Source organism: Haliaeetus albicilla, chromosome 2 (genome assembly GCF_947461875.1).
Source record: "Haliaeetus albicilla chromosome 2, bHalAlb1.1, whole genome shotgun sequence".
NCBI classification, from domain to species: Eukaryota; Metazoa; Chordata; class Aves; order Accipitriformes; family Accipitridae; genus Haliaeetus; species Haliaeetus albicilla.
In genome coordinates, this window is record NC_091484.1 from 31,522,835 (window position 1) to 31,550,783 (window position 27,949).

Genomic DNA, 27,949 nt, shown 5'->3' on the forward strand with positions numbered 1-27,949 from the left:
CTGTTCCGTTCCATTCCATTCTATTCCCTGCACTTACCATGAGTCGAGTAATGATGAGACTGTTATTTGCCTGAAATGCCAGGGGGGTTCAGCTCCAAAACCACTTTCAAGGACACATAACACAAAGGTTGCAAGTGGAAACAGGACATTATTTTTATTTTTCTGATTCTAATTCAGAGCCAGGGCTTACAAGCATTAACACAACACGCATGTGCAGCCAGGAGCAGGCTGATGCATTCTTCAGGTGAGCTTTCAAAAATATCCCTTGCAGCCTGGCAAAGGCAAGTCACAGAACTACAGAAAGTAGCAGCAGGAATACAGGCCAAGCAGTCCCAAGAAGAAGAAGATGCAGAAGAAGCAGAAGAAGGTGGTGTGTGGTACCGTGGGGTATTTTCCAAAGTATGACATTTAGCGATGACAAGCATAGTTTTTTGCCTTCCAGAACTTGCTCTGCTGCTGTGCTGCTTGCTGCAGTGATGCTTGAAAAGCGCTCTCACACCTGCCCTGCACTTGTATTGCACACCGGGAGAGCTGAACAGCAGCAGCTCCTGATGGGGCAGCAAGCCTGGAGCCCTTCCAAGCACAGGCTGTTTTGCAGAAGCAAGAACCCCTGGGGAAATGGAGCCAAGGGAAGAGCAGAGCTCGCTCCCGCTACAGACTGGCACTGGACAAGAGAGCCCGAGAGAGGCAGGGCACGAGCGGTGCCTTGGAGGTGCAAGAGCAGCAGGCAAGGACCTGCCGAAAGGCCCCAGAGGAGCCCGGACAAGGGGCTGTGCTCAGTGCTACAGAGGACAAGAAGCAACCCCCGGGAGCATCCCTTGGAGTCCGCCCTGGGAGTCAAGAAAGATTCCTCTCCCCAGATGTGGGGCACGAGGGCCACCTTCGTGGAGCATGAGCAGCGGGCACCTAGCCACAATGGCCCAAAGCAGCCCTGGCAAGGGGCCGTGCTCAGTGCTGCAGAGGAAGGCAAAAAACCCCCAGGGACACTTGCTAGCCCACCGTGGGGAAAAAAAAGCCTTCCTCCCCCCAGCTGCAGGGCACAAGAGGCCATCTTCGTGGTGCATGAGCAGCAGGCAGTAACCTAGCCAAAACGGACCGGAGGACCCCTGACAAGTGGTCATGCTCAGTGCTGCAGAGGAAGGCAAAAAACCCCCGGGGACCAGTGCCAATCTGCCCCGGGGGAAAATTCCTTCCTGACCCCAGAGCTGGCGATCGGCTATTCCCTGAGCATGTGAGCAAGACCTGCCTCCTTGTCCCACAGGCTGGTCACGCCTCCCAGGAGATGCCCAAGCCCTATTCTCCCTCAACCTGGAGCCACCTCAAGGGCATCTGAGAGTGGCCAAATGCCCCCCGCCTGATCGACCTTGGGGGCAAGAATACTTCCCACAACTGGCAGGACACCAGTGAGTGCTCCAAAGCACTGGGACCCCTGGCAACATCTCTGCATGCCACTTCTTACAGCTGCTGCCCCTTGCTCTCCAGGGGAAGAGGATGGCGAGCTCTGCAGTGCTCCTCAAGAAGGCATTCCCTTGGTCTGGCCACTGCTATCCAGCTGAAAAGGCCCGATAGCCTCGGGCACCTCCAGGGCTTGGTGGTTCTTCTCATCTCCTGAGGGGCTTGCGTCTGTTCCCCGAAGGTTGAAGCAGGATTTCCATCCATCAGATGGGCTTTGAACGTGGCCCTGCCAGGAAATGGTGTTGCACTAGAGAACATCCAGCAGCCCGTTCCAGCCTCTGGTCTTCCTCCCTCAGTCCCCACCAAGTAATTCCACCGGCTCCTCAAGGACGTCGTCTTGGATGTCTTCACGCTGTCCCCGGGCCACCTCTGGCAGCGGGGCACGGGAGGCTGCCCCTTTTATACTGCCCCGGGGCATTGTGACTGCTGCACTGCCAGGTGGTGGCACTGTGACACCGGGGTGACGGGGCCCCGCCTGCTGCCCCTCCACCCAGCATCCTTCGGAGGAAGGCCTTTGGGGTGCTCCCTGTGACTAGGAGACACTCCCGGCCCTTGGTGGCCATGCACTGGGCCCAGTTGCTGGGTGTCCCTGACGCCTCCTCTGCCACCCGGCTCCCAAGGACAAACCTGGTGCTGTTAACTCTTCTCTCAGGCCGTGGCAGAATTTGGACAATGCCCTTAAAACCATGCTTTAACTTTTGGGCAGCTCTGAAGTGGTCAGGCAGATTGACTAGATGATCATTGTAGGTCCTTTCCAGCTGAATTATTCCTTCCCTTCTTCTTCCTACCTCCTTCTTTTTTTCTAGTGTCATAGGGGTGTGTTTTTGCTATCCTGTGGAAACCCAGCTAAACTGGATGAACAGAGACTTTCAAAAATCACGTCACACATGCTTTATGCAAATTTTTGCTGATGGTCAAAGAAATTAATAACAAATGTAACTGGCAGAAACAACTAACCTTGTGATTTCTTCTTGCCACTTCTTTCCTGAGTTTTCTTAAAAAATAATAATGACCAACTGTGATAAGCATTTCTGAGTACAGTAGGGACAATCTGGTTTTATTATGAAATGTTGAAATACTTGTGGGTTTAATCTCCTTTTTCACATTAAAGCTTCAAGATCTTACCATCAAAATGAAATATAATTTAAATTAAAAACATTCCAACATTTCCTTCTGAACTCCATAGTCATAAGGGTACTCATGTAACTAGAGGATTATAAATCATGAAACAAACCTTATAGAAAGGAGCTTGCTCTACACCATGGTTTCTTCTACGTGCTGATACTCTAGCAGACAGAAGCATTTAATGGACAAACTACATTGTCCCATTTAGACTTGTGTATTGCCCTAGTGATGACCACAGCCATTCTTGAAGCAGGATGCAACATGTCCTGATCTCTTGATGCAACAAAGAGAACCAGTATCAGAAGAGCAACTCCACAGTGGTGTCTGTGGACGGCTGCCCTCCGCGTAGGACTGTGTGGCCTCACTCATTAACACCCACAGTCTAGGCACCTTGTCTATGGATATTTAGCATTTACGAAGTCTTTAGGACATCAATGAAAAATATCCATGTTGCATTGCAGATTTAAATCACGCTGCAAAACCAGAAGCAGTGGCACACCATTAATGTACTTTGTCTCACAAACAAAAAATATTACTCCTCTTCTAACAGCACAGGGGCAGCCAAATTCTCCTAGCTTCTTTCATGTTAGATGCAGCAGTAAGTCTGTCACAAGCAGCTGAGGGCAACTAGCACCTACCTCTTCAAGTCAGTTCTGACACTCACAGGAGTTACAACCGCCCACAGCAAACTGCTATCCATAGACATGGTACATTATTTTTAACTGCTCTTTTGACACTTCCCCAGGCTATTTCAGTAAGCATTTTGGCATTTATCAAATAAAATATAAGGATTACTGTTTTAGGCTTATTCTTTAGAGATGACTAATATTTAACACATTAGTCTGGCAGCATTTCAGCCAACAAGTCTCCTACTTTGTTTCACTGAAAAAAAACAACCCTTATCTCAAGTTTTTCTTCACAAAACAAGCGAAAAGCAAAAATAACTGTACCAGAAGCATACCACGCATGCTGAGCTCAATTGAAGGCAAACACCAATTCATTACTTTCAGGACAGCAGTCAGTGCCTAAAATATAACACTCAGACTGCTGGTGATCATCATGCCTCTACTCTTAGCCAGGACATCCATGAGGCACAAGCTCCATCTTACCACGAGATCCCCTCCTTTGTGCCTGGGACATTGACAACCAACAAGTTGTCATGGCATCAATCAAGGACAAGGTGGAAAACGGACAACTTCTAGCCTTCTCCACTTGTAAGAAGCCTGCCTCCAACCTCTTTTTACTCTACACTCACAGCACAAGCACAGGAGGCAGCATTAAAAACATCAGTGGCTTACAGTCTGTAATTATTTATTGCCCACCCCCCTTTCAGGGAGGAATGAGAGCAAGCTCTGTCAAGAGAAAGGCAGAGGAGCGGAGAAAACATAGGTCTAACACTACTGCAGGTGCTACCTCACCTGTTGCTCAGACAGTAAGGAAATACCTGAAAATCAGTACTGATATTACCAGGAAGAGGAAACAAAGAGACAGTGTGTATCTGGTTTGCAACTTGGCACTGTCAGTCCTGGGGGCCTCGCTGGCTATTTGTCCCACCTTGCTTTTGGCAGCAGGTGCATGCCCGTGCTTTGTTCTCCCATGTCTGGTGTGTGCAGTTTTGGTTCCCACTCCTTGTCTTAGCTCCCAAAGCATTGCAAAGACCACCTGAGTTTCACCTGGGTTCTGGCCAGTTCCCGACTTCTCCATTTGCCTGCCATGTGCTTCCTCAGATGCCCATGGATGATGGCTGCTTCCCATCAGGTGGTGCAGAAATCAGCTTCCTCCCTCCTCTCCTTGCTCTCCTGCCATAAATACAGTCAAATCCAAATAGAAATGGACAAGGAGAAAAAGTATCTGATTGCTACCAAGCTCAGTAAGTGAATAGATATGTATTTCTAAATCAGTATTTCAGTATGTCTCCCCCCCTGCATTTGCAGCATAACAAACTGGTTCCTAAAGAATCTGTAATTAACCTCCAAACACTGCTCAAAGTCATGTATCTACAGGCACCCAGGCATGCCATCCACGATTACCTCAGTAGATGGATGTAGTTTTGCCTACCCCAATGCAGCTGCAGCCACCTTCCTAACAGACCTGATGCAGCAAAGGTGGCCTCAACACCTCACTTTATTAGCAAACAACAGATTTTGTTCCCAGACCTGGCAAGCCCCTTTGCCATTCCGCTGGCTCACCTACCTCCATCTGCAAATATCAGGAGGGTGGCTATCCTCCGAACGTGCTTTGAAATGGGTGCTGTATTGTCAGGTTATTACAAGAAGTGACCAAACTTTTCTTAAAATGTCAGGTATTAAGGAAAATTAAGCCTGCAACTAATGCCAAACCACTTAAGAACTGAGATTTCTGAAACCACAATTTACAGCACAAGGCATAGAAAAATGACTGAAACTATAATCCTAACAGACTACCTGCTACAGGCTTGCTTTTTTCCAAGAAAACTTCCAAACTGGTTCTCATAGAAAGAACTTTAATGGAATGTTATTAAACATGTATCCTCCTCCTCACCTCTGTTCAGCTAAGTACAAAGGAAACAGTGGAGTGATGAAATACTTCCCAGTATTCAGACACTTTTAAGAGCATTCTAGAGTCTGCTTACCTTTAGCACAGTTTTAGGTTGGAAACGATCCTTCCCCTGTTCCTTATTTTGCAACACCATGTCATATTAGTAAAGCAGAAAAGGGGCAAATGCCAGAATCCTGAATACTGTAGGACAGTGTTACACAAAGCGGAGCACAGACTCAAACAAGCACTAGTGCTGCAGAACTACAGTTCACCATTACAGGTCTGCAATGCAACCAACACCACTTCTTTCCTTCTTTTCTCAGATTTGTATTACATTACTCAATTCCCAGGGGCTTTCAAGAATCTCCCACAGGTGTAAATTGCTCTAGAAATTATCTTTGTTTTACATGCAGAAATTATGTCTGCATACACAGTGTAACACAATCATCCACTCTCAAAGAGTCATGTGTTCCCATGCTATTGGGGTGCAGACAGGACCTCAGTTTTTAACACTTCAGAGTCCACTGGCAGGGGATGTCCTTGCAAAAGTTGAAAAGCATAATTACATGCCATGGTTTGGAACCCCATCACTCAGGTTTTCAGAGGCTCCCATCTTGACTGCTTTATGTTACATGTACAGCTTCATACACAGTCTTCCAGATCAGTAAAGAAAGTCGGCAATTGCCTTGCGTGAGGCAGAATGAGGCATCAAACAGGAGTGCTACGCCTGCTAATACTGTTACTGGCCCACTGAGTCAGCTGGCTAAATTCTGCCACTGTTGTTTGCATCTGTAAGACAGAACAGTCTTCTGTAAAACTGAAACTGTCCCACTGAAATCCACAAACAACAGGTATCACAAAGTAAGTGCTCTGGGAGTGTTAAATATTACTGAGTGCGATATTAATCAAGAGGATGGTGGAAGCAAATCAATTTTTCCAACAACTTAAACTCTGGTATTTTTCCATTCTGCACACAAGAAAGGTGGAAAAAAAAAAACCCCTAGCACACAGAAACCAAATTATATCTTCTGAATATTTTTGCAAAATGGATTGTACCAGTTAGATGGCTGATTAAATCCAGCCACGATCTCTTTGAAAATGAGAAGAGCCTTGGCATCTGTCTGATGCTGGGCAGATCTCAAGTGGTATACATTTCAGTATTTCTTTGACAATGAAGCTTCAACCAAAAATATTCCAGTCTGGTCAATGTATTTAGATCAAAGATTAGCCTACACTCCAGTACTAGCAACATTGACACCTTTCCTACCATTCAATTTTAGTAACAAGCTGAAGCTCCCAGAAAAACATGCAAGGAGAGGCTTCTTTCATGAGTTATCTCTTAAAAACATATCCAGTCATTTAAGTTAAAATAACAGCCAAAAATTGGCAAGAGCAAGCCTAGAAAGAAATAGTTTACACACATGACTGACTATGCATCCATGTGGCTAGAAGCACTGACGTGTCTGACAGTAATGGAAGGAAGTTTAGAAATAAGATGCACTATTAGCTTTCCCTATTCATTTCTCACTTGACTTACCTTCTGATCCAGTTCTGGTACAGCTAAATGTATTATATGCATTCATGTAATAGCAGCCATCTCTCAGCCGCTCTTTTGCATTGGACTATAATCATGTAAACAACATCTACCCTCTCAGACTCTGGAACCAGAGAATCATTGCAAAGCTTGGTGTCCCAAAAAGGAACCCAAGATTTTCAGTAAGCCTATTTCACATATTAATAGATAAAATATTTGGTTCCTGGAGACCACAAGGCTCAGATATGGAGTGTATTTTATTGTATTATGGTTGGCACTGGAATTGCCAGAGGGGTCACTCTGCATGCTACTCTGATGCTAACAAGATCTCTGTGAATGAGAAAGCACTTCCTGCACACCATGATGCTGTTTCAGAATAGTCAAAGAAAACTGTTGGATGCTACTGTTGTTAAGCTATTGTATGCTCATCAGAAAGCTACAGAAACTACCAAACAGACCACAGATTTCTTAGCTAGCATTTTCAAAAGTCAATTGAGTTTTTAATGCTACAAAAAGCTACAGGAAAAAATGGAGTTAGCATAAGAATTCAGTATTAGTTTCATACATAATGGAAAACTGAACTTTATAGCTTGTTACTAATTAAGGCATCTCTCTCTGGTCTGCAGTTTTACAATGCCGTGCATTTCACAAAAGGTAGCAACAGTACTGCCAGTGTTAGGCTAACTTGGAGGGAAATACCATGGAAGGCTTTGATCCTGCCAACGTAAGAAAGTATCTTCAACTTCCTGGAGGAGAAACGGGAAGAAAAGTGCTCTCGGGCACAGAAGCCCTCTGAGCAGATAGACCTAGGAGCTTCAGATGCAGAAGTAGGGTAAACCAAACACTCCTCTATGATGCAAATGTATCACTCAATTTGGAGGACTCTCTCAAGACGTACCCAAATCCTATATACACAATTCAAGCTATATTGCCTGCACATTGAGGAAGCACACTTATGTTCTCCCCGAGTGTGCTAAAAGAAAATTACTTAGAAAGCATTTTTATTTTATTATTAAAACTTATGTAGGTTAGGTTTTTGTTTGATTTTGTTGTTTGGTGGTTGTTTTTTTTTTTTTAAATCTCACTTTCCATTCTTAGGGAAAAATACTTCTGGAAGAAGCTTACCTCAGTTTCCCTGTTTTCTGACATTCTTTGTTATAGCAAGTAGGGATAAATTAGCTCTGGATAAAAGGTAGCACATGCATAGTCTCATCTTTTACAAAGTGGCTTTTTATCAGACTAATTAGGTTTAATCTACAGTTTTGTTCACACACACGACAAAGGCTTCTGGAATATGTAGGTTTAACTGCTTGACAACTGGCATCAGCTACAGCAAAGTTTATCAATAATATAGTTATCAATTAACACTGCACAAGCATTTTAAAAAAATGGAAGTTTATTCATCTTTCAATGGCTCAAATAGCAAATAAAAGGACAGGATAAGGCATCAGCCAAGACAAGTTTCATGTGTCCAGTGGCTTCATAACACCTCAGTTCCTAGTATACAGGTTCCAAAGCAAAGTCATAATGTTAGTGGTTAGACTCCCTGGCCAAATAGACCCAAATGAGTACACAGTAAGATGAAGACTGGCTTATTTGCCATAGTTACATGAGTAACTTTAATTCTGCACTTGGCAGTCTACTAAATGCACATACAAAATTCTTACTGATAAATATTTAACATGACAAATATAACTTCTAAGACTTGAGTCCCTAAAATGTCTGTTAGCATGAAAGTTAAATATTTGCTACCTAGTTTGAGCACATTTTAAACTGTCAGTTATAGGCTTACACATGTATAAAAAGTGTAACAGTTTGTGGAATTGATCTAGCTTGTCTTATCCCAGAGGAGTCCAAAACCCTCAAACATTCTGGTATATTTTTAGTTAAGATGCAGCATACTAACTGTGTGCTAGTATTCTTGCTGTTCTGAAGCAACTGAGGCAGTATGTTTTGTTTGGGGATTTTGGATGCACATGGTAAATGTTTCTGTATTGCAAAGCATGTCTGATTGTTTAATATCAACATTAACTAGAAAAAGTAGCTACAATGTTCCCCATTTGAAAATCAACATAAACTAAACAGTACAAAACCTGCAAAGAGCTTCAGCATAACACACCACGTTCCCATAGCTGAGTATTAGGAACACAAAAGAAATTAACTGATGACACCAGAATTTCCCACACATCTTAACTCAAAACACATTAGCGCTACTGAATGAGCTCCATTCCACCCAACTCCAGGGAGTTAAAACCCAAGGAACATCTAGACAAAAATCTACTTGCAAAAGGGAAGTTTCAAGGTATCAGCACATTAAGTTTTAAACGACCATTCCAGGCTTAGATGTGCCATAAGCTTATGACTTCAGTCTTATATGTATTCTGACCTTTTAGTTTTAAGATACTGTATAGTCTACCAAGTTACAGATGACAGAATACGCTCTGTATTATTCACAATACCAGAGTATGGCACACATTTAAAGAACAGACACTGCTAGCAAACAGCTAGTTAGCGAAATCATTCACATAACTGCACTCCACAGAGAGGGCAGTCTTGCACTGATGCACAGGGACAGTCTCCATGCAACAAAGTTGAAAATATACCCTTGATTAAGCAACCTGCTATGTTTAGGTTTTAAAATTAAGGCATATTCAAATGTTTCAATGTAAAAGATTACATCACTCTTCTAGGTTAATCAGGTAATGCAGAACCACATATAATTTTCCCCAACGTAACTGTTCGCATATACATTATTCTTTTCTAATTTGTGTAACTCCATGGGAAAACAACTGCATACCGCTTTGTTAGGTATCACGTTCACAATTGTAATTTTCAAGGCAACAAAAGACAAGATGAATCGACAATTACCAGTGATAAAAAAGTATGCTTTACAAGAACCCACAAAGTAATACTTCCCCTCTCTGTTCACTATTAAAGAAAAGACTGCCTATGAAACACTACATTCAGAAGAAATGTGAGAAGGTAGGCAACTATGAAATGGACTGAACTTTGCTTCTCTTGAAGCCACATCATTTTTTTTTCAGTGAATTTGACTCTCAGTGCAGCTCCAATTCATGCTTTTAGTGGTACATTACAATTTCCAACATGTTAGAGTAATTTCAGTCACTTGAGCCTTCAATGGCATGCTTATAAATTATGGTTTTTATTAGTATGGTCAGGGTAGGAGAGGAATTCAGGGTTTTGATTATAAAATGCAACATCTTTCTCTGATCCTCTTAGCTAGGCTTTTTCTTTTCTTCTTCCCATTCTTTTCTTTGCTGTCTTCCATTTTTCTGGCTCTAATTTCTCTCATTAAATCAAAAAACACCTAAAAAAAGATGTAAGAATGTAAATGCAAAATCAGTCACAGACATATGACTTAATTTAAGCTATCACTGATGATAACCATTTCAGTTGTTTAGAATAAAGTCAATTGTATTTGTTTGCTCAAACTGGTTGCATATTAATCCAACAAATCTTTCACTGGTTTTGAAGGCCAAGTTGATATGACACAATCCTGCTTCTTTCATGGTACCATAATGTTCCCGTCTTCTCATATTTGCTTATGAATCCTGTCAGACAATTTTCCACAACAGTTGAAACAAGAGTCTCATCACCAACCAAGATTTTTTTAAATGTATTATCTACATCTTACTGAGGAGACTCAAGGAAATCAGTTTACGTTTCAAGTCTTTTCAGTGATGAGCTGTAAAGGCTGAAAAAGCGCAACATCCAATTCTAGAAACATATTAATGGAGCAGTAGCACACACTGAACATTTCATGGTCAGTATGTCCCATGATGCAAGTCTAAACACAAAGCGACTGGGGGAAAAAAAATAATCAATCAGCATTTCCTTTAAAGCAAAGTTATCAATCATGTAACTACATAAACAATTTTTTAGATCAGGTAATCTCAACTGCCATGTTAAAATCTCAAAGTACACATGAACTTCATTTTCATCAAGTGGTTTAGTAGGAAACAATTATAAAGTTGGAGATACACAAATGGTGTGTTTAAGATACAAGGTTTACTGTCAGTTAAACCTTTATAACTGGACTGCTTAAAGTTACTTTATGCATTTGAAAAGCAGATCTTGACTTGCAGGAGGCTACAGAAAATAATCATTTCATCTTTATGACTTCACTGTAGGAAATCAGCTGACCAATTCTAAAACTTTTCTCTCTCAGGGGATGTTCTCTAGATCTATGTCAGGGGACTTGATCCCTCTCCATGAAACATGGACAGTGCAGGGGCTGAAAAGCTCCTCTGCAGAGCTCAGTTGGTTTTTATTTGCAATTACTTTAATCTTGTATGGACTGCAGCAAAAACATCAACCTTCATTACACGGGATCTGCAAAAAATCAATGTAACTAAACATTTCCGTCAAGAAGCAAGATTGCCTTTAGATTTCTGAATGTGCACTAAGTTACTTGCTTGTACTTAAATCTGTGCTAATGGCAAGATGCAACTGTCAACCTGCTTAAGCACTGATACTGTACTACAGTATTTAGCTATCTGGGGTACGTAACCTTGTGAGAAGATGCGTAGTGGGTCACCTTTACCAAAGTGAGCAGAAGCCGACTGTGTTTTCCCCAACTGAGCAAACCATTATTCTGGAATTCAGAGAACCCAGATTTCTTATAGAATAGTAATTTAAGTTCGCATAACAAACCCCGTAACTTCAGATGCTCCAAGTAACTAAAAATACCTGGTATTTACTAATGCCAACAAAGCCTCATTTACGGCCTGTCAAACCTCAATTCTATTGATACATGCTGATCTGGACCCATAATGCTACCAGCTCCAAAAAAGAAACTTGGAGCAGCGTAGTAGCCTACGATGTGTGTGCAAAAGCTATTAAAAAAATATATATACACACACACACTTTTTTCCCCAGCTGCTAAATGATAGTGAAACAGATTTTGAAGAGCTGGGAATTTCTACATGACTGTAATAGACAGATGTTAACTGCAATCATGCACCAAAACTAAAAGATGTACAAGTTTTTATAACAGCAACAAAAAAAATCAGAGCTGTATTCAACAATGAGACTGAGTTCTGTTGCATTTAATTGACTTAATTTTCTCTACAGAACAGCATGAAGTTCTCACTGTAGTACTGAACAATCCATTTCTTCAGGAAGACAACTGCCACAAGACAACAGTCAAGTTTAAGTTACTGCAAAAGAGAACTCGCATTACAGCTGTCATGCTGTAATTGACAGCTCATATGTAAGGATTTACATTAGAGAATTTTTCAATGTGTGATCAAGTCTCAATAGCTCTGAAAGGAAAGGTTGGTACATTGAACTAAACTACTTATTTGTTTGCCACACATCTCTTACTCTTGCAGTCTACAAGACAGAGTTATTCTGAGCTCTGTATTCCAAGAAGTCCTCTCCTTCAGAGTTATAGCTGAAACACTTACAACTGATCAATAATTTATCTTCTTGGAGACAAAGATTCTCTGTCTCTCATCTCATGACCTTCTGAACCAGGTTTTATACCTGAAAACTCACGAGGCACTTCTAGGCTGCTCAAAGCTTAAAAGGGTTCATCCATTCTTCATCTAAGCAGCGTACAACACACATCTAGTTAAACGAGGATAGAGAGGGCTCCAATTCCTCCCTTACCTGCTTTTGTAAGCTGTTTTATTCTGGCTGAGGATCAGACAGCATTCCTCACTATTCAGAAGCAGACTGTCTTCTAGTTATAGAAAACACAGTAAGAAGTTGTCCTGGTTTCAGCTGGGATAGAGTTAACTGTCTTCCCAGTAGCTGGTACAGTCCTATGTTTTGAGTTCAGTATGTGAAGAATGTTGATAACACTGATGTTTTCAGTTGTTGCTCAGTAGTGTTTAGACTATAGTCAAGGATTTTTCAGCTTCTCATGCCCAGCCAGGGCACCTGACCCAAACTGGCAAACAGTGTATTCCATACCATGGGACATCCCATCTAGTTTAGGAACTGGGGGGAGTGGGGGTGGGGAATCGCCGCTTGGGGACTGGCTGGGTGTCGGTCGGCAGGTGGTGAGCAATTGCCCTGCGCATCATTTGTACATTCCAATCCTTTTACTACTACTGTTGTCATTTTATTAGTGTTATCATTATCATTATTAGTTTCTTCTTTTCTGTTCTATTAAACCGTTCTTATCTCAACCCAGGAGTTTTACTTCTTTTCCTGATTTTCTCCCCCATCCCACTGGATGGGGGGGGAGTGAGTGAGCAGCTGCGTGGTGCTTAGTTGCTGGCTGGGGTTAAACCACGACAGAAGTCTAGGCCAAAATAGCTGCCTCAAATTTTTAATATAAGGTCTTGTATAATGTCTTGTATAATGACTCCTTGCAGTTTATCATGGGATAAACTTGTTATGCCTAACATTTCCACTGTTCTACATGAAGTCACTAAGTCATGTACTCCTCGCAAGCTAAGGGAGAAAAGCATTTGATTCAAATTTCACAAAAATAATTGCTAAAACAATGAACACAGAGTATGACCCACGGAAAAGAAGTATAAAGTGAAAACTGATGGAGATATTCTTTGTATTAAGAGGCCAGTTATTACCTTGTCAACATTAGCTCGTGTTTTTGCAGAAGTTTCCACATAGTTAACATTCCACTGATCAGCTCGGTTTTTTGCTTCCTCTACGGAAACTTGCCTTTTATCTTCCAAATCTGATTTGTTACCAACTAGCAAAAAAGGAACATTCTCATCTTCTTTTACTCTTAAGATCTGCTCTCTGGAGGGGGGGGGGAGGAAAAAAGAAAATTAAGCTTTTTATGGAGTACTATTCTTAGAACACAAAAAGAACTCAAACTAAATATTCTTATCTTACAGTGAAAACCCACTTATTCCTTTTATGAAGCTTATGTACCAGTAAAATCTTAAACCTCATTATGACATTATACAGAATGAAGACAGAGACAGATAACTAGTCCTCCAGGAAGGAAGGAGGTGAGTCAGTAAGAAACTAAAAGAGTCGAACAGGATTGGTTTAGGTGAGAATTTATATGTCATTCCTTTTAATAAAGGTGAGAGCATTTACCATTGTCTTTATATTACTATTTGTGATTGCCATTTTTAAGCTACCCAAACCTCAGTTTTATATTTTATTTTTTCCTAATAAAACGCATATGCCTTTTTTAAAGCTGATAAAATGGTCTACAGAATACCAAGAGAAAACCTCTTCCGTTCAGGAATCTTTCTCAAGTAAATTATATTCAGTCTCTGCAGAGATCTTCATTCAGTGTACAGATACAAGTTGCACATGCATCAGATTTTTAAGGACAGATCCTTCTGCTGCTTGAACTACTAGGATGAAGGGTTTAAAGTTGCAGATAAAACTCAGTACTACAATGGTTGGGTACATAAGTCTTCAACACTTAAAAAAATAATGGAAGTTTTCTTCTAATTGGAAATGCATTAAAAGTACCAGGAAGAACAGTATTCCCAGAAGAGGGAAATTCTTTGGTTTTGTCTCAGAAAGGAGTATAAAGTTAGTAGTGAAATGTAGCCCTTTATCATAGAGCAATTTCTGGAAGATCGGCAAAAAGCACAGAGAAACAAATTCCTTTTGCTGGCTGAGGTGAAACCTATTGCCAGATTTAAAGCTGAATGGAGAGAAGCTGAAAGGAGTTAAAATTAACGGATTCTAAAGGTCCTTGATTTGCTGTACGGCCCGATCCTTCTGCTGTTATAAAAAGTTCTGAATAGCATGCAGTCTTGTGGAAGAAGTCTACTCACAGGGCTGAGAAATTACAGATAGCCCATTATTTTTTTTAAACCAACAAATATATATTTGAGGCAGCTTGTAACACCACATTTATCTCTGAGGTGTAATTAAAGCAACATTCCTCTGCTCCCCAACAAATATCAGTGCAAATGTTTTAACAGGGTCTGCAGCTATCCAAAAGTAGTTTGAATAGTCAGTGGACTAGGAAGCGTGGCCAGAAGAAAACTCAGTGCCTCACTGCAGTATCTGTGTAAATAAAACTTCTGCTAAGAGCTAGTAGCTTTAAACACTAATTGTTCAGGCAATGCCAAACAATTTCACCATGTAAAGAGTTAATCTATCAGCAATCCAGATGACAATATTCTCCTTTGAGCCCTCTCTGAAGACTGATATCTCCTAAAAAAGAAATATCTAATTAATGATATGCCAACTTGAAATCTAGAACTTAAAATAAAGAAATTGTTAGAGCCAGATCAAGTCTACTCAAAGAAAGACCACATTTTATCAAGCTGCCTTTCAAATATTTAAAAGTTTAGTCATTGCAGGTCTGCCTTCTATTGAAAAAAAAATTAGTTGGAGCAATGGCATTTCAGAGCACACCAGGAACCCCACCGAAGACCTTGAATAGCAGTAAACAGCTGTCCTGTTGGAGTTCTGCCATTTCAGCAGAACAAAATTCCATGGAAACAATCAAACATCCAAATTCTTCTGGTCACTCTCTTTCATATCTGTCTCTTAAGTAGTATTCCCTCAGGCTGCTCAACAATGCCAAAGGTATTTTAACTGTGCCTTCAAGAGATACAGGTTACTTTTACACAGAGCAGAAAGAATGTAATTTTTCTGAGTTACATTTTAGCATTTACAGTTCTACAGTTTCAAAGGCAACTTGAAAGGCGCTTTCAGGTTTGGATTGGGGACAGTTCTAATCTCTTCATCAAAAGGATTTTTTTCTTCCATTTTTGCTGTATCAGCATGTATATTGTCAACACTCACCTTTGCTGGAAAAGTAGGACTTTTTCTAGAGCCATAGAAGATCATGTACTTTGAAGCATTAACAGAATTTTAAACAGATTTGAACAGGTCATTTTGCACTATAGGGGAGCTCAACTATACTAAATAGTCCTCCATGATTGACAATACCTAGCATAAGCCTGCAAACCAATCAAGGCCTGCCCCCCACACCCCCCCGAATATATACACACACACACACATATAGACACACAAATAAAGAAATAAATAAAAAGAACACCAGAAAAGGAAAAACTCACTTTCTCCCCTCTCCAATACTTCTTCCTCTCTCTTAGAGATGATATTAAACATATTCTGATACTTAGTGCTAATTAAGCTGAACTGTAACAGCATCTCTGAGAAGCCTTATTTCAGTGGGAGGCAGATAATTTCTTTTTATATTCGTTTCTTAACCTCTGAGAGAAAAGTAATCTCCTCTCCTATTTCGCTACACTTTGAACCAGTAAAAAAATTTTCTTGTCTCTTCTGTCCTTTTTCTAATGTAGTGATGAGTGATTTAAATAGGCTTTCTCTCTCAATCAAAATCAAACACCTGTAATATACTCTTGACTGTTTAATAGTCTCTTAGAATTATAAGGGTTTTAAATATGCTGCATGCCTGAAAAGCATCTTAAAAAACCTTATCCTGTTAAATCTTTATTACACCAGAAAGATCCAGTTCCAAATTTTGTTTTCACCACATTGCTCCCTATGACTTTGATGGGAAGGGTGAATGCTATGCAGAACGCTACGTGGAACTTTTGCCTTGTAAATTCAAAAATTTATATCAGTATCTTTTACAGAGAAAAATTCCATCCAAGCAAAACCAAAGGCACAGATTTACAACAGGCCTTTAAACAAAATGCATAGCTACTACAGACTATTCAAAGATACTTCTCACCATTGTTGTTCATAAAAACATCTTTAAGAGGTAGGAAGACTTGTGTTGTTGAGACTATGCATTTCGCTCTCCCAGAATACAAAGTGCATACTTCATATCGCCTAGGACTTTGCAGACAGACATCACCAGATGTGGTTCTTCTGCGCAGTTTTCAACTGGAATCCAGTCGCATCATCTTTATAACTATGAAGTATTCTAGTATAAAACAGCTGGACATGCTACAGCTGCCTTTTTGTTCCAGGTGGTGCTTCACAGGTTGAGAAATACAACATAATCCTCTATATGAAGCAAGAACTGAAAAAGACAGCTCTAGGGAGCACAAGGTATTGTACATACATTCTATAATGTAATTCAGTACAGTCTATAAGCAATTTTTCTCAGATCCATTACTCTGGATAGCAGTATGCCTACTCACAAATACTGCTTCTTAGCAAGAGTGCCAGGCAAACACTGATTTACAAAGGGCAGAAGCCTTCTGATGTTACTATGTATCTGCTCTGTGGCAATAGCTTTTCCAGTATTCAGAAACACAGCAGCAAAGGTATCCGAAGTGGTACAGATAGCAAAGGCGTGGCTAGGCATCTGTTCAAAACATTATGTGACTACAGTAAGAGCTGTCATCCAGTCTGGACTATCATAAGGACATTACAAAACAAACAAACAAAATCACTTGTAATTATCTCACAGTAATTAGAATAATTATCTTGCCTTGTAACTTACCTGAAGTCTGCAGTTGCTGCAAAGGATTCCAGCTCTGTAATAGAGAAGACACAAAGAAAGCCTTCTCCACTTCGGAAGTAGTTGTCCCTAATTGCAGCATAGTCCTCCTGCCCTGCTGTGTCCAATATATCAATTTGGACTTCTTCCCCATCCAGAACCACCTTTTTCCTATAGCTGTCTGCTTTGGTGGGCTCATAATCTTCAACAAACTAGAAAACAAAAAACCTTCATGATATAAAATCATGCCTGTACAAGGCAAACACTTCTATTTGCATATAAGGTTATAACAAACATCTGACATGGTTACAGTAACTAATAAGTAAGCATACGTATTTAGGCTATGTGAGGTACTTAAATGATTCATAGTTAAAGCAGGCTCTCCATCAGCCCAAACAGTCTATGGGCTTTTGCTTTCTTCAGCCATTACAAGGAAATTTTAGAGGTAAACGCAAAACATCAATGTCTGTGCACTACCCAAGCCTCTGCTTCTGGTCAAGCACAACATCTGGCTGTGCTCAATTATGCTATCAGGCAGTCCTGACTTTGAATATATTTAGTACCAATTTTTAAAGGACACTGAGGCCATAACGTCTGCCTTTTAATCAAAAAGAATGACTTTCACTGGAAAAAAAGGAAACAAGAAACAGATTTTATTTCCTCTCTTCAACAGCAGCATAAAAAACATGGAAAAAATTGGTCATCATTCAGGCATCATGCAACTCACCTAACTGAAGCAGCTTTGAGCTATCATACCTAAATAAGTTCTAAGAGGTCTAGTGAATGATGACAAAATACGCTGATAATATGACAGAGCATCTAATTGCTTAGAAGTCTGAAAAATGCCAAATTATACCTTCACAGGTATCTCTAGAAGGTAAATCACTAATCTAAAAAAATTTTTGTTCAATTTAATCGCTGACTTTTATACCACATCGTATACATTTAGACCCTTTCAGAAAATAACTGTACTAATGAATGTTTAAATAACACTATGTAGCAGACATATCCTGAGATAGTTTCTAGTGCAGATTCTTACCTCATCATACATAAACTGTAGTGTTAAAGCAGATTTTCCTACACCACCACTTCCCACCATGATGACTTTGTGTAAAGCCAATGAATTCTGTCCTTTAGGCTTATTTGCTGCCATCTTTGGATTGCAGAAAATTCACAGGTATAAAATGAAAAAATCTAGAAGAAAAATATTACATCATTAGTTTTCTTTCCCTTCTACCACATGCACTGTTTAAAGTGGATTTGTTTTAAATCCCTACATATCTAAGGACTTAATTTCAGTTCTGTTATCTTCAGTGAAAGCTATCTGCTTTTTCACTGGAAGCCATTCCACAAATTATACTGAGCTCATCTTTTTTGTAGCATGAGCAAAGAAAGCCTTCACCATTTGGAAAGGGCACAAGTGGGTTCACAGCATCCAAGAGCAATTAAGGGAAAGGACTTACATTTTGGTATGCAGTGTTTTCTCTTAGAGACACAGTATTTGTCAAGAATTCTTGTTAGTTTACTAAGCAAGAATTGAAAAAGGAAGCCACAGTGAGTCAACACCATACAAGAAAACATGAGATATGACAGCTGCAGGGGAAAGAAAACAGACATTTGAAGGAATTTCCAGCTTAAATAGCAAGCACCAGGACGGAGCAGCAGCAGCAAGGATTAACTAGTGTACTTTTTCAGAGAAAAGCAAGCAAATGTGTCACTTAAACCTAAAAATACCCGGTTTCAGTAAGTCAATCAGGAACTGAAAGAATAATCTAATTTATGCAGAGTGGAAAGATTCAATGTGCCTTCCTAGGCTACAAATGAGTTATTCTGTATATTTGGAATAGTTGTCTCAGCCCCACAACTGCTTGCTCAAACACAAATCTCTGCACCTCACCAATACCAAAGGGCTCTATGACAGTTAATTCACATACAGTCTAATGTGTGTGTGCACACGTACAAAAAGTAACAATCCCATTAGCTTTTTTTAAAAAAATCATGTCATAGTTTTAGCAGATCTCCAACTACTATCTTCCTGCACCTTCATTTCATTCCCTACCTATCCCAACAGTAATATAACGGTATTTGTGTTACATGAAGACAGAATATTCTGTCTGCTTGCACTGTTCTTAAGGCATGGGAAAGTCCCTGCACAGTGACAGAACGTACCCTCCTCCAGAGATTTAAGGTCAAAACAAGCTCTGATGTCCAAAAAACACAATGACATCTACATTACAGAAGATGTAAATAGAAGACACGTATAGTAGCAACTAAGAATCAGATGTAACTTAGATTTTGTTAATTAGAAAGCACAAAAAGAACATGTTCACGTGGCAGCACAATTTAGTTATATACAGAACTATCAGATAATAATACAGTGTAGTAACAAGACACCTTTAACCCACTGCCTTTAGCCATCACTATCATTTGACAGTCTCACACTAAAATTACATCCTCCTGCATAATGAATCACCCTTCTGTGCAGCTTAATCAGAATGTGAAGAATGACCATTTTCTTAAAACGTAGATCAAAAACCCTAGTTGAGGACATGCACTAAGGTTGTTAGCAGTGAGGCAGTTAAGTGTAAAAGCATGCTGACTGAAGCTTCATCAGAGATTAAGCCAATCCTTCCTCAAATTAAAAAATAAATAAAAAGGTGTACTGGTTTTGGCTGGGATAGAGTTAATTTTCTTCAGAATAGCTCATACAGTGCCATGTTTTGGATTTGTGATGAAAACAGTGATAACATACAGATGTTTTAGCTGTTACTGAACAGTGCTTACACAGTGTCAAGGCATTTTCTGGTTCTCACGCTGTCCTGCCAGCAAGTAGGCTGGGGGTGGGCAAGCACTTGGGAGGGACACGGTTGGGACAGCTGACCAAAGGGATATCCCATGCCATAGCTCAGCAATAAAAGCTGGCAGGGAAGTTTGCCAGGGCTGCCATTGCGCAGAACTGGCTGGGCATTGGTCAGCTAGTGCCAAGCAATTATTTTATTTTAATTTTTTTTCACCAGTTATTTTTTCTTGGTTTTGGTTTTCTTTGTTTTAAACATATTAAATTGTCATTATCTCAGCCCACTAGTTTTCTTACTTCTACCCTTCTGATTCTCTCCCCCATCCCACTGGCAGGGGGGAAGTGAGCAAGCAGTTGTGTGGTACTTAGCTGCCTACCAAGGTTAACCGACAACCTATGTAGAAAACTCTCTGGATCACATTCAGTGTCACTACTCATTCTGCTGTCAAATAATTCTGAAAATGCAATTGACAAATAAGTCACTTAAGTAATCTTTCTGGGGAAAACAATTTAAGTGAAATAAGCTGCTGAGTAAGCTGCTGTACTAATTATAGAGATATAGCATATCTCTATAATTTGAGAAAGAGAGAGAGAGCAGAGAAATATAACTAACATCAGGTTACAAGCTCTTTTAAAAAGGAGATGGATGAGAAAAAACAAACATTTCCTTTTAGGCCCTCATGGCTTAAAAAGAACCATTGCTTTCTTTCTACTCAAGAGGGAGTACGAGAACATGAAAATAGCTCCAAGCCATGTGTACATTTTCAACCTACTACATTGCATTTTGAACTACTCCACATTGTTTTGTCTTTGTACTTTTCTTTTAAAAGTAAAAATGTGTCCTGATAGTCATGCTTACTTGTTTTTAGTATGTATTTCAGACAAGTAATATAAAGAAAATTCCTTTGAATTCCAGTCATCAACTGACAACAGCTCAGTTTGCCAGGTTTAGATTACAATACATACTCTCAGAAGCACAGAAACTGAAGCAGTAGTATACCCGGATATGACCTATACTACCTTATTAAGCAACAAAACAGACTATTCTTCTATAAGCACTTCAATACTGAAACAAGTCCAAACGAATTCAGCAGGACCTCTGACAGATGGGTTTGTGCAAAATCAATACTACAACCTGTGAAAAAACTCAAATACACAATAGTAATGTTTCACAGTAATATTTGTTGTAAATTAACCTACAGTCTTTAAGTTGATTGAGCAATGTGAAAATTCATATTTTACTAGAAGCTGCAATTCAACAAGTAGTGTCCCAGTGTGACAAAGAGAAGCTGCCACTTTTTGTACTTTGTGCAACAGTTGACACATGCCTGAAAAGCCAAAACAATGATGTCCAACCAATAAGATCCTTATAAACAATCAAGTTAGCGATGATGCTCCTTTTCACTGAAAATTCTTTAACCAGAAAGATTTTATGGCAGCCAATCATTTTCAGAAGCCTTGATAACACCCCTTCAAAGAAGCATAAAAGACTGAGTTGAAGAAAGAAACTCGGAATTAAAAAAACCTGACCCAACCAGTCAAAGCAGCATCCTGAGTCATCAAGTCATCAATAACTGCCAGTGAACAACATTCCAGTAAGATACTGAAGACAGCAAAACTTCATGCTACCACAGACTTCAAATCTTAAAGATAAGCTTGTCATAAATACTCTGCCACATTTTGTAGTGGAAGGAGGCTCAGGGAGGTCAGTTTGCTCTCAAGTTCTTCACAATCCAATAAAGATATAGTGCTGACAAAATTCAGGCCTGCTGAATGGCAGACAGTGTGAAGAGAGACATAAGTTACAAACAAAGCAAGTACAGTCTGATACTGTGCAAACACCCAATCCAGAGAGACTGCTTCAGAGCAAGTATTCTGCCAGAGAGCAGAAAGACCTTGAAAGTAATAAGTTTTAAGCTACTGCCACATACTTCTGTTTCAGTCTGCTTTCAAAAGCAAAGAGGAACATAGATTCCAGTTTTATTAACAGTAAAGCACCTGAGATGAAGTTTCATGCAAAGTAAGTTTTTCTACCCTTAATTTATGTAGTCCAACTTATTTTCTTAAGTAGTATTAATTTAGGTCATATCTAGCTTCTGAACTGTCCTACTTTATAATTATGATAAAACTGGCAGAGACTGTGGCAAGAACCCTATTGTATGAAGCTCAAAAAAGCATACTTCCATGTTATGTGTACTCTGATTTTTTTTTTTCTTCAATCTTCACAGTGCAAAATCATTTGGGGGTCAGAAGATAAACACAGGCTTAACCTGCAGTAGAATCCTATGTCACCCTACAGCAGAGAGCTTCACACAGAGCCAAGCAGGGTGTTGTCAATAGCTGTATTATCCATTTACACAGGTCAGCTTTTTACCACACCCATTAGTAATCCCCATCGCAGCAATACATCTGATGGCATATATGAAAGTTTATTTTTAAACAGTTCTTTGTGTAGTCCAAGGAGTTGGAAGGGAAGTGAAAGCTTAACTGGCTCAACAACATACTGCCATGCCTTCACTCAGAAGGGCGAAAGCGTTGTCTAACCACCATGCTACTGATCAGTCCTCACCTCCGCTGCAGATAAACTCCTAGGAAACTGCCCCTTCCCAACATGCTTGAGCAGATAAGGGCACGAAAAAATGAATCTCAGTGGCTGCTCAGCCAATATAAGCAGTTCTCAAAGCTCCTACAGCTGCTTATTGCCTGTTTGCAGATAACCACCTCCACAATTCTGAGCTCCATTTAATGGCAGGCTTCCAGTTGGAGCCAGGATCATTTTTGTAGAGCCAGGTTAGGGAGCGATTAGATTAAATAAGAACTGCAGGAATAGGAGTTACAATTCATGTTAGCATCAGCAATGGCATCTTGTCCAACAGTCTAGAAAACTGGTCAAGGGAAAGACAAGTAGGTAGCTAAATAACTTTTAAGATCATCCTACATGATTAAGACATAGCAACAGGAACTTGTACCTCGAGTTGGAAAACTGTTGCCTGTCTTGAGTGACTGGCTTCCACCTGTGTCAATACTAACTTCTCCAGAGTTTCACACCTTACATAGAAGGTCCACTGTGCAAGAAATACAATGTTATCTCTGGTCCACCATGGATTTAAACACAACATTCAGCTCCACCCACCAGAGAAGCCAGTTGGAAAGTGCTCCTGTAACAGACTTGGACACAGCGAGCATCATGTTAACTGCTGCATAAAGTCCTGGAGCACAAAGTGGTTATCCAGATCCACGAAAGTAAGAAAGATGATCAGGTGCCAGCACAAAAAAAAAGGGGGGTTTCATCTGCAGGGACAATATTTTCAGGGAAGATATCTTTGCAAACACATGGCAGGGAAGAAGGAAAAAAAAAAAAAAATAGAATTAGCAGGAATCCTTGATCTCTCTACATTAGTCTCTATTTTGTCCTCCCCTTCTTCAGCCCAACAAATTGAGACCTAAAAATATGCTCATGGGTGAAAAAACCTTATGGTTTTTATCCCCTCATTCATCTTGCTCATGTGATCAAATTCAGAAGACTCCTCTTAAGTTGTCCTATTTCTCAGATGGCTTTTTCTTACAGAATAACTTGCTCCGAAATAATTAATCAAACCATGCTTCCTTACATATCTGTGCCATTTGTCCTCTACATCCCTCCTCAATGCAATAATCCCAACATTCATACACTACAAGGGAGCAAAAAAGTGGCCAACAGAGTAGCTGTGTACCAGCCCAAATGGGGCGACATCCAGCTCAGCTTGCTTCCTTTCCTTCACAGGAAGCACTGGTACAGATTTCTCCCTCTTTAGCCAGCAGCACATATTCAGGAAATTTATGGGAGCAATCACATCCAAGCCACCTAAACTTCTGTCAAAATGTACCCAAAACTGGCCAGTAGGCCAAGAACTAACAAAGAACAGAGCATACAATCAGGCTCATTTTCTTAGAGAATGTGACTAAAAGAGGTCAAGAAGCTACTCTGCCCATTTTGATCCCCTGGAGTCTCGCAAATGCAATGTCAATGAAAGCAGACCAGGGAAGGAGAAGCATTACACCGAAGTCACATCATTACAGGCACAAATTCAGCTGGCATCTTCTGCAGTCCTATATATAAGGCTGAATGCAGGCTTTGTGAAAACAGTTGTCCTTAGCAGGAGGACTTTGATTTGCTGCGGGCATTTGTTTGAAGGGGACTAGTTAAACATAGCTTTGTGTTTAAAGATAGTTGGTACAGTTAGCACAGTAGATTCTAGTTAATAAGTAGAGATAGTGGTGCCTTTCTTCAATTACAAAACAATTTCTTATATTGTTATCTTTATAGCCTTCATAAAACTATGACATCAAAACTGAATTCCAGTTCTTTTGTTTCCTTTCCTTTAAGAGAAGATTACATAAAGATTGCAAGACTGTCATATTAACCTCACTACCCACTCACTTTTATGATGAGTAACTTTCTTCCCTGAAGTCTGTTTTATATAATAAGCATCAATTACAACCGGTAGCTGATACATCACAGCACCTGCTTTTACTCTGGTTTTTAACTGAGATAGAATTTGATACATTTGAAGGAACAGGAATAATTTAATTGAAATGTGAGCTACCCGCACAATATTAAGAACTACAGTTAGTATGCTTTGACCAGAATACTTCCAGAAAGGCAAAATATTGTATCAATCACTTACTGAACAATTAAATAAAATTTAGTAATGGAGACTCATGTTCTTCTAAACAAATAACTGGATCTTTTTTTTTAATTGAAGAAACTAATACCTGCACTACTCTGTACTTTACACTTAGTATAATCTATCACCTCCAGCAACATTAGCTACAACTTATCTCATTCTGAAGTGAAGATTTATAGTACTTATTTGACAGTAACCCCATCTTCTAAAGTGAGTTTGAATATTCTCCAAAGTTTGTTAATTCCCACAGAGTCATTCACAACTCTGTTGCCTCGCATGACCTAAAAATTACAAGTTTAGCTTTCTGAGAAAAAGCACAGGACCAAGAATTTAAAAAAAGTGTCAACATATTTCATGTCCCCAGGGACCATCAAGTAATATGATCTTCTCTGTTGTTAAAATATCACCATTTCATCCAGTTACTTCACTGAGTCCAGTAGTTTCAGTTTGGTTAACAACAGCAAAATTATACTTGAGAATGTTCTGTTTGAAAGTGATCAGCGCAGAATAGCATACTAGATACAAAATATCTGGAAGACACCTCAGGAATGACTCAGATATTCCTGCAACAAAAATATTCCTGGAAATGGAGGGAGGCAACTCCAGGCAAGCAGAGTCTGACCCTCCCAACAGCTGTTTCCAATTACAATATTCAAACTAGATCAGCAGAAACATCCCATGACCCCGAAATAGATAGGATACATGAGGATATAGGATGGGATACATGATGCCAGCTGTTTTAAGAACTGGAGAGTAAGGAAGTTTTTTAGGTTAGATCAGCATTATTGTAATAAGTGTCATTCCATGTCTCGAGTTTGACTGGTGTTTTTATTACAGTTTAAACATGCAACATCTGTCAAGCTCTGCATGAAGTAACATCAGTATTTTATTAATGTAGAACAAATATTTAAAATATTAAATAATAACTATAAATTCTAAGTAGTAGCCTAAAGAAGGAGGAAACTCAACGCAAATATTCAAACCTACCTTAGAAATGACCAGTCTCATTAGACAATGAAACAGGCTGCCTGAACCTCAACCTCAGAACAAGTTAGAAATGCTTTCACAATAAGTCCTTTCCTTTCTCCTGAAAATAATCCTTTGACATAAACATGTTTAACTGGGAATCAGGATTCATAGCTTCCCATGACTTTAACATGCAGTTAAACCACATTTGAGGTTTGGTAAGAACACTTCTTTCCAAAGCTTTCTAGGGCACACCAGAAAAGGTAATTGTCTCTCCCACACTCACAAAACAAATTTACTAAGGTGACTACATATTTACTAACAAAAGTAAACAGTAGAAAACTGACTTAAGTTCTATCTTTCAGCAGCAGCAAATCTCCTCAAGCAAAAGACCTACATGTCCCAGCTTCTTGAGGCAGGTACTTCAAACTGTAACCATATCCAGGCACTGAAACTGGAAGAGTCAACCAGTGAACTCTTCACCAAGTAACTGAGGCCCCATCCATCCTATAAATTACATCACAGTGCTATAAAGAACAGTGGTCCCAAATGCCTGCAGCTCTGTACTCTTAAGACATCATCACAAGAATTGCGATCCCTCCAACAAGTAATCATTAAACCACTAGCAAACAGTAAACAAGTTCACAGCCTTCCAGCAGTCTCCCCAAGGCTCCACAGGGCCTTAGTGCCAGCTTCTGGGCATAGCCATGAACTATGTAGCAGCTTCTGAAATGAGACTAGATATGTATTCCATATGTTTTAAGTCATCATTTCAGCCTTTAGTTTCCAAAAAGCCTCTTTGGCATCCCACAAGACGACTTTTTGGGAGGCACTTCCATAGGGAAATTTCTTGAAATCCATATGGAACAGCACAAGAAAACCCTTACAAACTGAACAGCAGAAATAGTCTGGAACAAAATCAAGGTCTTAAGATTTTAAACCTTGCAGTGTACTGAGAAGAAAATGAAGCAGCTACATAATTGTCCACAGAAAGAGCTGACAAAACACACACTTGAGCCCAATCATGTGTGTCTGCAAGGCTGATATAAACTGAATCTGCAATAGTCTGACTGATACTGCCATATCCTTCCTTCCAGTAGCACTGGTGTTTGCAACAACTAGGTGGCAAAGCAGTTTGGAAGTTGCTCTAGCCAAAAATTAACCTATACTGGTTTTTGGACAGATTAGCTACCTAAACAAGCTTGCTGGCACTAAAGACCAACCAGAAAAATATCGAGCTGACCATAGGGAAAGCTGAACTGCAGCACCTCTAGTCTATAAACACTGTGGAAAAACAACACAAGTGTCAAAGTTCCTCAACCATAATTTAGCACCTGTTGAAGATTCCTCCCTTTTTATAAGTTACATGATGACTGTTACAGGACATTTGGAAGAATTCTAGACACTTGCAATGGTTTATCTGGACTGATCCAGAGATCAGTGGGAAAAGCAGCAAACTCAAGCACAGCACCTAGGTTAACACAAGCAGCTAGCTTGTTTTCATAGTTTGACTAAAGTTACACTGTGAAGTAATTTTGGTAATATACATATTTACATGACAGTCTAGAATAGTGTTTCTGTTTCCTCAAGTTCACTACGTGGCTGGTGCCCTATCACAGTCTGTTCTAATCACTGAGGGAACTTAGCTTTCTGAGGTTGACAGTGTTGAAGTGTTGCCCTAACACAAAGTGCAAGAGTCATGTCTTCTCTTAGATTAAATTTCTAAACATGGAGGTCTAATCTAGAATGTTAACAGAAGACACTCATTTTGTATTGATTTAACCTTATATACCATGAGGAGAGAATTAACAGTAATGGCAGTCATGGTAGAAGAATGAACAATTAATTACATGTCACTAGCCTGTCAAAACTACCCACACTAGAGACTTGCATGGATTCAGAGGCAAGACAGACAAGCAGGTACGATGGTACTACAGCCAATTTTCTAGCATAAGCGAATCTAAGGAGGAATGAAGGGCTTAAACAGAAGAGGGGGACATCTGCAGAAAAGGCTCCCATACCAAATACCCATAATCAAGGCTCCTGACAAAAGTCAAATCACATTCATGGGAGCTGCTATGTAAAGCAGCTGCTACTACTGAATTTTATTCAGCATTTGATATAGAACAAAGACACTTTTTTCTCCCTTCATAAAATGTAAGAGGCAACGCATAGCCGACAAGGATGAACATCTCAGTGTCTTAAGTTAGTGCTGTTCAACTGAGGGAAGCACTTCAAGGACACATTTGAGCTAGTGTCACCTAAGACATACTCGCTACAGCCATTTTCACCCTGTGTTTCAAGTGCAAGAAAGCACATTTGGAAGCTAACTTTTGACTGGTAAGTCAGGCGTCACTCACACTTGCACAGAGCTGCCGCTTCCAGCTATTCTGGAAAGCAACAAAAATGGAGTTCCCTTGAAGGCAATATGCCAGAGCTTGCAGCGTGAGCCTCAGCAGCTCACTTTTAAAAGCAATTCAAGAGCTCTGTATTCAAAAAGTTGCTCACAGCATATTCAGTATCATAAACCC

At 40.0% G+C, this 27,949-nt stretch overlaps 1 protein-coding gene across 4 annotated transcripts in view; it reads right to left on the reverse strand.

Moving 5' to 3' along the window:
- Positions 1-8,009: 8,009 nt before the first annotated feature.
- The window catches only part of RALA (RAS like proto-oncogene A), a 31,074-nt gene continuing 11,134 nt past the window's right edge, over positions 8,010-27,949 (reverse strand). For 2 of the 4 annotated variants that reach the window (XM_069769667.1, XM_009924887.2), the window contains exons 2-5: positions 18,028-18,182; positions 16,992-17,200; positions 13,195-13,369; positions 8,010-9,959 (exon numbers count right to left, since the gene is read on the reverse strand). In XM_069769667.1, coding sequence (XP_069625768.1) covers positions 9,837-9,959; positions 13,195-13,369; positions 16,992-17,200; positions 18,028-18,141 — 621 coding nt within the window. In that variant the 5' untranslated portion in view covers positions 18,142-18,182 and the 3' untranslated portion in view covers positions 8,010-9,836. Of the gene's footprint in view, positions 9,960-12,265; positions 12,339-13,194; positions 13,370-16,991; positions 17,201-18,027; positions 18,183-27,064; positions 27,086-27,949 lie in introns of those variants that run through there. The other 2 variants (XR_011321998.1, XM_069769671.1) reach the window with 2 other exon arrangements.